The sequence below is a fragment of the Zootermopsis nevadensis genome, unplaced genomic scaffold (assembly GCF_977971745.1).
Source record: "Zootermopsis nevadensis isolate Lab colony 2312 unplaced genomic scaffold, Znev_1.0 Znev_ptg000016l, whole genome shotgun sequence".
Taxonomy (NCBI): domain Eukaryota; kingdom Metazoa; phylum Arthropoda; class Insecta; order Blattodea; family Termopsidae; genus Zootermopsis; species Zootermopsis nevadensis.
The window spans coordinates 3,969,562-3,979,567 of NW_028259148.1; the positions used below are offsets into that span (position 1 = coordinate 3,969,562).

The following is a 10,006-nucleotide window of genomic DNA, read 5'->3' on the forward strand; positions in this document are numbered from 1 at the left end:
TGACGTCAAGTTATAGTTTCTGTGATCAGTGTAAAATTTGAGAACTAAAACTGGAGATTCGTGAGTTGTATGAACGGCGGTGTCGAATTTTAGTTCTTTCGAAATTAATTTGAGAGCTTATTATTGCGTGACTTTATACTCCCGAGGTGAGGCATTTCATGTGTTCGTACGTTATAATTGGAACTGTGTATCTTTGAGGCTGCAATGTTAGTTAAATCTTTGTTGTATTCGTTTGCAAATTGAAGGGTGGCCTAATACTTTGGCTTATTACACAAAGTAGTTATGTTTCGTTATATTTTTCGTGCATTGCCTACACGGGTGTCAGATTATTTGACAGCTTCATATTTTACAGGTGGGTTCGAAATTCTTATCACCATGCATGAGCTAAAAGAGCAAGTCATCGTGTCTACGTTTAAAGTTTAGTCACAGATACAAGTACTAAGATAAATACTAATTAGATACTTCCCCATGAGTACTTATACATTTAATATAATTACTAATTATACTTGCTACCCACCACACTGTCTACTTTTTAATATAATAAGTATGAAAAGAGTATCATTTCTGCATCAGACTAGGGGTTTCAGTGATGTGTTCTAACATACTAGTTCTTTTTATATTTTCATAGGTAATTGTGTTTAGTTTTATTAAAATGTAGCTTCATTGCAATGGGTAGAAATGTAAGACAATGGGATGGATCAACTATGCCTACTACTGCTCCCCATATAAGTTAGCAGAGATAAGTTGAATACATTTGCCAGTCAGCTACTGAGGAATGTGGCTTCAATATTCTTGTTATTTCCATAGTTTCAGCGTGGCGTGCTGTTGGTTTTCGAGGATTTCACAGTCAGACAGAAGTAGTGTCATTACCAGACATGCAGATTCATGTATTGTCAGCTCTTCAAGATAACTATATGTACTTGGTGAGTTAAATTACTTTTAGTTGAGTTACTTTAGACATAGTGTATACAGCCTCACAGGTTGGTTTTGTTTCTTTTACTAATGATATCTGCTGGTAATTTTAAATATATTTAATAATAGGGCTTAATTCAGAATTCATACATGTTCTTTCATACATTTCCATCTTGATGCTGTATTATCGTAACGTAAGATAACATTTGTAGCGAGTTGCCCATAACATAAGTGACTACAGACTTAAGGTGTAATTAGTGAAATCACTGCAGAGGTAATATTTACTTGATCTCTGTCTTATGTACTAACTGTACAAGTTATTTCATAGAACTGCTTTCACCATAAAATCATAAATTTTGTGTTTTGTACAGTGTGAATGGACATGATCACAAACAAGGAACATTGATTAAAAAGATGTGGTGATTTTACTATAATATCAGTTGTTTGCCTTGACTGTTACTTTGCTGAACAGAATAAGATGCAATTATCCCATTTATGCATGTACCCATTAGCAAATTATAATTGCATGTACCTGATTTTGTTTGTGTGTTCATTGCATGTTTTATCACCTACAATAAATAAATGGACATCAGTGAGGTTTGGGGTTACGAGCCTGTAGCAAAAGTCATTGGGTCAGTTCAGTTTTGGTATACAACATGTTGCAGTTTCGATTAAAATCAAACAATAAGTCACTTTTCATGAAGACCTCATTCATTTCTGTGCACTGTGCACTGAAGTAATCAGGTGGTGAATCTCCAAGGTACCTCGTTTCTTATTGTTAACAGATTGTGGATGAAGCAACGAAGGAGGCAGCTATTGTTGATCCTGTGGCCCCACAGACAGTAATTGATGCTGTAAAGAAACATGGTGTTAGACTCACCAAAGTATTAACTACACATCATCATTGGTTAGTTATAATGCTGATGATCTTTGTGGTATCTTTTATTTTTCTCTAATGACAGATTTCCAACAGTTTTATAAGGGAAAAGGCAATAAAATGTATAATATCTTTATTTAATGCATATGAGATGAAGCGAATGTGTACAAAGCCTCTCCTTTCTTGAATGAATGGGGGGTGGGCTATTAATGACTGTAGTACTGCAACATATTATATTATGTATTTTTCATCCCTTTCTGTGATTAGCCCTCTGGCAGTCCCGCAGTTTGAAAGAAGTACAGTACTTTACTTTGTTTAATAGGGTCATGTGGTAGTTGATTTCATTAAGGGCTGTCCAAAATGGTGAAATCTTCATTCATCTTTGTTACAAAATCTCTTGTAAGTTGTGATATTTATCAGGCCTGATTTGGAACATGAGAGCAGCCTGTTGGTAGTACGGTTCTTGAAAGAAATCCTTCACGTTTTCATCCAGGTCTGAACTGCCTGTATTCCTGGTGTTTTCTGTTCGTCCAGTCCTGATGATCCACTTCCTGCTTTTTCACAAGATGCCACAGTCTCGTTGAGGTCCTGTGATTGGATATTCAGTTGCCTTTTTGCCAATTGATCAATGATTTCATTCTCAGTTCTGCTATGTTCTGACACCCAGGGATCATGCAGGCGGAAATGAGAGCATATCCGAGAAAGTTGCCGGATTGGAAGTTTGCGGAGGGGACGATCGTATCGGAGCTCTTACACGCAAAGTTGGTCATGGTGATGAATTAAAAATTGGACAGCTGAATGTACGATGTCTGTTTACACCATGTCACACTTCAGGGCACATCTGCTACTTAGTAGAATCGCCTGGCCATGATCCAGCAGTTTTTACAGGTGAACTTATGCGTTAAGTATGGGGTCCATTTGGCAGCACACTCTATGCTTATATTTGTTAATAATATAGTATGTGGGGGGCAGAGGATTTTTCCTCTAGCCTCTGTGTCCAGACCGGTTCTGGGGCCCACCCAGCCTCCTTTCCCGGGGGTAAAGCGCAGCTGGGGCGTGATGCTGACCACTCACCTCCATCTAGGCTGAGGTCATTAATGAGTAGGAGCTTTACCATCTCTCCTCCCAAATGTCTACACGGCATCTCATGGGACAGCTTTACTTTACTTTTAACGCTGAATAACGTTTATAAAATCACGGTACACTCGATGGAAACTGTAAGATGTAAGGTAACGCTAGTGCGTAACTTCTTCAAACGCCAATAACTCGAGAGCTATGTAAGATAGAGAATATAAACCTATATGTAAATTAAAGAGTAAATAAAGGGCTTTTTCTACATGATGTTTACTTTACGTCATGTCTAAAGCGTAAGAGTTAGATCGGGACATATTTAGAGTGAAATATGTAAATAAACACGAGCTTTTCAAATTTGCAAACAGATTTCAGCTAACTCCTACGGTTTAGGAGTTTTGGACATTTATTTGGTAACAAAGAACGGTTCTAGAGCGAGTTTGTCGAGTACATGATGCAACACATAGATAAGCTGTCGGCGGAAGTGTCAGTCATTATTGTGTAGGTTCGTTTAATATTATTTCATTTTCCAGGTGACACCCTATTTATTGCTGGTTGTGGCAGATTTTTTGAAGGAAGTCCTGATCAGATGTATAAAGCACTTGTTGAAACTCTGGGAAAACTCCCTGATGAAACAGTAAGTTGCATCATTAATTTATCTCTGTCTGTGGTGTCTCTTGTAAGGGCGGTAGAGCACATTGTCTTTGAGGACAAAAACGTGGCAGGTCACCCACCAAAAATATTTTCCCTTTACAAGAATTCGTTAATGTGCAAGAACTCCGAACACCGAGTAAGAAATTATTTTCCACTTTTAAAGCAATAATCAAAATTAACCAGTGATTCTAAAATTAGCATTTGCATTGATAATTGCATGTGTAAGCATGCAATGAGAGTAATCTTTAATGTTTGCTTTATACTCCAAATTATAGATCAGAATTTATTTTAGTCAATACATTTAGTAGTATTGCAAACATTAAAGTGATTAAAATCAATTTTGTTTGTATGAGCATGTGTGCATAGAATTGCTCTCATAATGAGATCAAAATTTGCTGATTTGTTTTATATTGTCAGAATATATCTTCAGAAATATAGTAGCTGTAAATGAAAAATTTGATCCAAACTTAAATATACAGGTATCCCTCAATTTGCGCCAATTCAGAATAACGCCGATTTTGAAACCAGCAAGTCAAAAAGTGAAAAAAATATATTTTACTATTATTTCTAACGTTTTACAATGTTTCTCATACTGATTCTTATACTAAATCGTAATTCTTACATTGCTGAATTTGAATAAAAATTATAAATACAGTCATCTCTGCAATTACGTATGTTTCGTTTACGCGAATTTGCTCCAATGAGATCGATGAATCGGTAAAAGCTGTTTGTGAAATACAAACTTTTGCATATGCGAGTTTGCTTTTATGCATTTTCATTCCTGGCGCTTTAAACTTTCAAAGGACTAATTTAATCTCTGCGGAGGTACCGGGGTTATTTTTACTTCGCGATTTTCTATAGGTCGGCGTCTTACGTGAATGCAACTATCGCATAACAGCAGAGATGACTGTACAAATCAATCACATGAAAGAATCGCAGTTGATCACGGGGACCAACGAATTGCCGATTGTAAGTGTATAAAATATTTTTTTTTTAAATTCGCTTTATTTTTTTTAAATTATTTCGGAGCTTTAAATGTAATGCCATTATATTACTCGTCAATGTTTGGCTGCTAGGAACGCATGTCATTGACTTCCTGTTGATTTACGTTATAAAAGATTTCAATTTACACCGGTTTGTCCAGGAACGCATCCCCGGCGTAAATTGAGGCAAAGTTGATGTTAATGTTGACATAAAATTAAAGTAGAAATATATGGTACTTTTATTTTATAACAATGAAAGTGTGTCTAAGACAATACAGATAGTGACTGGTGTGGCTGTATACATTTCATAATTATGTACATATTTAAATGTGCATAATGATAATGTGTTCTTAGTGTTGTATGCAAGTCCTAAAATGTTAGGGGAAAGAATGAAGGACGTTTTGAGTCAACATAGATAAGCATCGATTTTAATTTACGGATTTCGTAATATTTAATATTCTTTCTTCCCTATAAATATTTCAGAGAGTGTTTTGTGGACATGAATACACAGTTGGAAACCTGAAATTTGCTCATCATGTTGAACCCAATAACATTGACATCGAAGAGAAAATGTCATGGGCTCAGAACAAGCGAACAAAAATGGAACCGACCGTACCTTCAACAATTGGTAAGTCCTGGATCTTGTTGCATCTGCCTGTATTGAACACTGGTAAGGCAAGAATAATCTAATGGGAAAAATATTTTACAGTTTTATAGGAAATATTAGAGGAATGAAGTTTGTTGTTGTTTGTTGTTGGTTGTATTATGTGAATGGGAAAGTACGGAAATGTCAAGGGCATACGAGCAAAGTGAAGACGAACAAATAGAGAGGGATCCAAAGATTGCGGGAAACAAAAGATTAGAGAGATTGGTGTATGGGTTAAATATGTTTATTTCATGAATTTATTATAAGTTTTATGGGTTCCAGGTGAAGAAAAGCGGATCAATCCTTTCATGCGTGTGCATGAGTCAACAGTACAACAGCATGCAGGACAGAATGAAGCCATCGCTACTATGGGATTCATCAGGAGAGAAAAGGACAATTTCAAGGCTTAATTGTGTTCACTGGTCCAGGTCTGGATGGTAATAATTGACACCATATCTGTAACATATAATTTATTTAAGGAATTGAGGTTTTAATTCAGTAGTATATATAATAATTGTGGAATAGTTTCAGAGTGAAAGAGAAACTAATGGTATAAACTATGAAGTTAGGTTAGTTGAAATTTTATATGATGTTCTGAATTTATTGCATGAGACAATTTAAACCAAATGGTGTACTCAAGGAAGTTTAAATAACCTGGCTTAAATGTGGTAAAATACAGTAGTATGCCCAGTAAGCTAAATACTGCACCTCAAAAATATCTTTTCACAATGAATACTACACATAAATTCCATTCTTTGTTCTTTACATCCATTCCGACAGTGTGTACATTCTATAAGAATATACGACAGGTCCAGTGACATCAGGTTGAAATGTCCTCATTAGGTGGCTTGGTTCTATTGCTGTAAATCTGCATTTCTACTGCATATTTCTCCTTTGATTTTTCATACATGTCATAGTAAATCTGAAAAATCATATCACATATTAAAATTTCATTCAATTATTTGTCCTTCCGGAACCATAAATTTAATATCTGTACATATTTATTTTACTAGTATGAAACAAACAAATTACACTGAATGCTGCCAGAAATAATTTTAAACTAATTAATTTAAATATTTCTATGACTTACCAACAGCAAATTATTAAAAAAATTCCTGGCAGCATAAAATAGGCAAGAAATTAGTAAAAAGGTACAGGGGTACAAAGTAGAGATTATTTTTTCTTCAGTTTTATTCTCATGACCACTCACCTTCTTATCTTCAGGTGGTAATGTATTCCACTTGCTTGCCAACTGTCTTGTCAGCTCCTGTTTTGAGGGTTCGGCTTCCCCAGACTTTTGTTCTAATCCAAGTCGCTCCATCACGATCGGACGTTGCTCTTGACAGAATTGAAAGAATGGATTTGCTGGGCGTTTTGGTGCATTTGGATCGCGCTCTGGCTTATCGGCGCTCTTGCCACTCTTTCGTTTTGTGCCGGAACTGGCGACTGTAGTACTTGTAATCTTCCTTCCTCCCTTCTCTACTGAACTTGCAGACTAAGACAGTAGTAATACAGTAGCAAAATTTTGAGATTCAGTAGCAACTTCTGCAATTATACCTTGTAACTTCATTACTTATAGTACATCCAAAGTTTTTCTAAAAATCAATTAAACCTTATTTATGTGGTTGAATGTAAGACTGAACTACTTTCATCGTGATCTCACTATCAGTAATGTTACGGACATTTATGTTAGAATATGCACATTCTAACTGTAGCCCAAACTTTGGCTGCTGAGGAGATTTGTTTTAATCTTTTTAAGCCTATTTTCTGTATATGAAATCCCTTGCCTAATTTATCCTTGTGATTTTTTATATTATTATTTGCCTTATACTGATGTAGTATTCATTGTTATGCATTTTCAGTAACATAGTTATAAGATGTAGAAGATAAAAAGGTACAGGGAACATTACAAGACTTAAATGTTTCAAATTTGTTATAATAGCTGCATCTGCAGCCTCTTGGAACTGTCGGAGAGCAAGCATTGATGTTCCTCATAAAAGAATTGCCATGGCAGTGAGAATTTTAAGAACCCCTGTAACAAAATAATCCCACAAAGCAAATGTTCCGTGGCCTTCTGTCTGGATGGACCAATTAACATTTTTCCAGTCTTGTTCTGTACTGTACCTTTGCTGTAGTTCCAGCTCCGAGCTTTTGATGTTGGTTCTTATCAGGTTTAGTGGTAGTTGGTATATTGAGGGGCTCATCTAGAGGAATTGGTAATTGTACATTGCGCCAATTGTCACCATGTTGATCCAGACGATCCATTAAAAACCTGTTTGAAGATTAGTAAGAGAAAGGTTCTGTCTGAAATTAATATTGTGTTATATAGTTGATTCCAAACAGTTTTATATTTGGCACGTGCAATAATGTATATATGTTGGTATAAAAAAGTTAAAAATATACTGTTTTCTAGTCTCTATCTTATGTTAACAGTGCACTTTGTACTTACTTACGCTCTTTCCTTGATCTCCATAGCATTTTCCGAACTTGCTGAATCCTGTGCACTAGTCGTTCATTATCCTACAACAACAAAACATTTATTATCCAATACAAGGGTATGGAAAGCTTATACAGGTGATTCTCATTATATGTGCTTTCAGTATCCATGGTTTTATTTCAGTATTATGAGGAGCATCAATTTCCTATTCAAGACCAAATATTAAAGCCTGTTACTGCACTGAACTTTCTCCAGGCTTATCAGATAATGTGATGCAGATGATAAACTTGGCATCAAAGAATTCTGGTGCCAGTTTATTTATTTTTTATTATATGGGACAATATGCAGGAATGCAACCTCCAGGTATAATGAAAGTCACCTGTATATGGAGACTTGTATGGAAATTGTTCCAGATTTTATCTTATTACTGCCATAACCTATAATTCAGTAAGTGTAATCCATAAAAGTTAAGTGTGTATCTGCCTTCATATAGAGGTGAAAGTGTTTTCTGTTAACCCTTGCCACATCTAATGCAGTAGTAAAATGTAGTACCTCTAACTTTAGAATGTACTAAAACAGTAGAATTTGTATGGTGTTGAATGATAGTAGCCTTGCTGGTCAAGAAATTGCCTGCCTTTTATGTAACCTGAATGTTCTTTATTGTGTTCACAACAGCTTCCAAATGGACCTTATCCTGAGCTTGATGAATCTAGTGCTCCCAACTAAGGGTGCGAACACAATGAAGCTGACCAGACCAGCCACTGTTTAGAACTCTGGTGATCCAAATGCTGTGACTTATGCAGCTGGGTCACTAGAGTTCCACTCTGGTTGGTCTAGTCTGCTTCAGTGTTTTCACACTCTAAGCAGTTCCTCTCTAAACTGTTACACATTTCTTATTTCTGATCTGTAAACCTTTTCCTTTACAGTTCTCGGTAAATAAATATAACAGGATCATGCTCACCAGACCACTACACTACAAGTGCTTCTGTTCTCCAGTACATCTCAAACCTATTAGGATGCCCTTGCTGTGTGAACAGCAGCAGAGTCATTTAGAATAATGCATACCAGCATTCATCCATCATCTGTTGGCTGCTCAAAAAACTGGTTGAGTATCTGTTTCTTGTACTTTTCAGAATGAATTATGTCCTCAAAGAGATTGATCCAATTATTCTATCTTTACTCAGACCACAACATAACCAGTTTTTAGAATCATGTAGTGGAACCTCATACTTGGTCTCTTGACTGTATCTGCTATTCTATTAATTTACATCCTTGTATAAGTGACACCGAGCCTCATTAGAATGGAAAATAATGAGGGTTAATTTTCACAGACTTGATGATCCATTTACAAAAAATTTGTTGTTAGTGGGACTATGTGGCTGCACTTCTGTTGTCTAAAATTGTTTCATAAGTAGTTATGTGGCAGTTTGCAGTGGTCTTGGTGGGTTTCTATTCTTGTTTAATGGGAGGGTTCAGTAATGATGTTGTTTCAGTGACTTACTTTCCAGACAGGAACTCTTTAACATCCTGAAATTTATACTGGAATCTTCTACTTTTCATGTAGAACCTCTTTGTTTAGTAGGTATCGTACGTGAACACTCATATGTACCTTACATGTGGCATTTCAGCATAGAAAATAACTCTGAATGACTAATTATAATATAGGTCAAGTACTGTAGTGAGAGTTAAAGCAACATGAGGCTTGGGTTAACCCTTAATGCACAAGTTTCCTTCATTGTTGCACTACCTAAATATATATGGTGGCACAAAAGAATAAGTTTTTTAAAAGCAGCTGTAAAAGTGAATGGCTCGGCATATTCCAATGTAGCTCTGAACTGAAAAAAATCTTTTTGTTTGCAAACTTAGTTATGTTCTACACATCTTGTTTCAGTTACTAGATCTAACAGACCATTCTAACCTATCAAATCCCTATAACTTACCGTACAGTTTGGAGATCCTAGCCTAAACGCAAGCTATTCCTGCGTAATTGAAAACAGCATTGTAAAGATATATCTTAAATCCCTGTAGAGGAACTCAATTCCATAAACCGTGAGCTTGGAATACAACGAACACAGAAAACCTAACCTGTTGTAGAACTTCACAACGTTCCAAAAGTAGCTGGTATTTACGTCGATATGTATCCACTTCATTCTTTTCAACTTCATCATCTGAATCATATGATAAATTATTTGAACCAGATACAATCATTGCTATTTCGCGATTTGTTGCTCAACCCGCAGTCAAAAAGTCCTCTTAGCAACTGAGTTACAAGACGTGACTAATACAGTCATGCCATCCAATAAAGGGAAGGATTGCCAACATTGAACGAAAACAGGCATCATACATTGCTGTTATCATGATCGAAACCCAGTTAAAATAATTCAGCACTTGACGCAAAGAAAACTGAGTACTTCCACATTACAAAT

The 10,006-nt window shown here is 35.9% G+C and overlaps 2 protein-coding genes across 7 annotated transcripts; one reads left to right on the forward strand and one right to left on the reverse strand.

The window, feature by feature from the left end:
• Positions 1–3: 3 nt before the first annotated feature.
• On the forward strand, positions 4–9,445 carry tzn (hydroxyacylglutathione hydrolase tenzing norgay). 3 transcript variants are annotated; one of them, XM_022082806.2, is made up of 8 exons: positions 9–352; positions 808–923; positions 1,698–1,819; positions 2,457–2,677; positions 3,394–3,497; positions 4,981–5,125; positions 5,426–5,580; positions 8,507–9,445. In XM_022082806.2, the coding sequence occupies exons 1-7, from the start codon at positions 283–285 to the stop codon at positions 5,551–5,553; spliced, it is 906 nt and encodes a 301-aa protein (XP_021938498.1). In that variant the 5' UTR covers positions 9–282; the 3' UTR covers positions 5,554–5,580; positions 8,507–9,445. The 3 variants fall into 3 exon arrangements, with proteins under 3 accessions (XP_021938499.1, XP_021938498.1, XP_021938497.1); XM_022082807.2 differs by lacking the exon at positions 8,507–9,445 and having other exon boundaries at positions 4–146; positions 5,426–7,562; XM_022082805.2 differs by lacking the exon at positions 8,507–9,445 and having other exon boundaries at positions 10–352; positions 5,426–7,562.
• On the reverse strand, positions 5,599–9,917 carry LOC110839027 (uncharacterized). Of its 4 annotated transcripts, XM_022082809.2 has the most exons (5): positions 9,666–9,899; positions 7,593–7,663; positions 7,268–7,415; positions 6,354–6,638; positions 5,599–6,065 (listed from the first exon to the last, which is right to left on the reverse strand). In XM_022082809.2, the coding sequence occupies exons 1-5, from the start codon at positions 9,786–9,788 to the stop codon at positions 5,964–5,966; spliced, it is 729 nt and encodes a 242-aa protein (XP_021938501.1). In that variant the 5' UTR covers positions 9,789–9,899; the 3' UTR covers positions 5,599–5,963. The 4 variants fall into 4 exon arrangements, with proteins under 4 accessions (XP_021938501.1, XP_021938500.1, XP_021938502.1 ...); XM_022082808.2 differs by having other exon boundaries at positions 5,599–6,638; positions 9,666–9,917; XM_022082810.2 differs by lacking the exon at positions 9,666–9,899 and adding an exon at positions 9,521–9,658 and having other exon boundaries at positions 5,599–6,638.
• Between the last annotated feature and the right edge of the window lie 89 nt (positions 9,918–10,006).

Excerpts from the sequence above, each read along its gene's own strand:
- tzn (XM_022082806.2), top strand. The coding sequence starts at position 283 with ATGTTTCGTTATATTTTTCGTGCATTGCCTACACGGGTGTCAGATTAT. Across the intron at positions 353-807 it reads GACAGCTTCATATTTTACAG|TTTCAGCGTGGCGTGCTGTT; the intron begins GTGGGTTCGAAA and ends TTATTTCCATAG. Across the intron at positions 2,678-3,393 it reads TGATCCAGCAGTTTTTACAG|GTGACACCCTATTTATTGCT; the intron begins GTGAACTTATGC and ends TTCATTTTCCAG.
- LOC110839027 (XM_022082808.2), bottom strand. The coding sequence starts at position 9,788 with ATGATTGTATCTGGTTCAAATAATTTATCATATGATTCAGATGATGAA. Across the intron at positions 7,416-7,592 it reads AGATCAAGGAAAGAGCGTAA|GTTTTTAATGGATCGTCTGG; the intron begins GTAAGTACAAAG and ends ATCTTCAAACAG. Across the intron at positions 6,639-7,267 it reads GAGCTGGAACTACAGCAAAG|TCTGCAAGTTCAGTAGAGAA; the intron begins GTACAGTACAGA and ends CTACTGTCTTAG.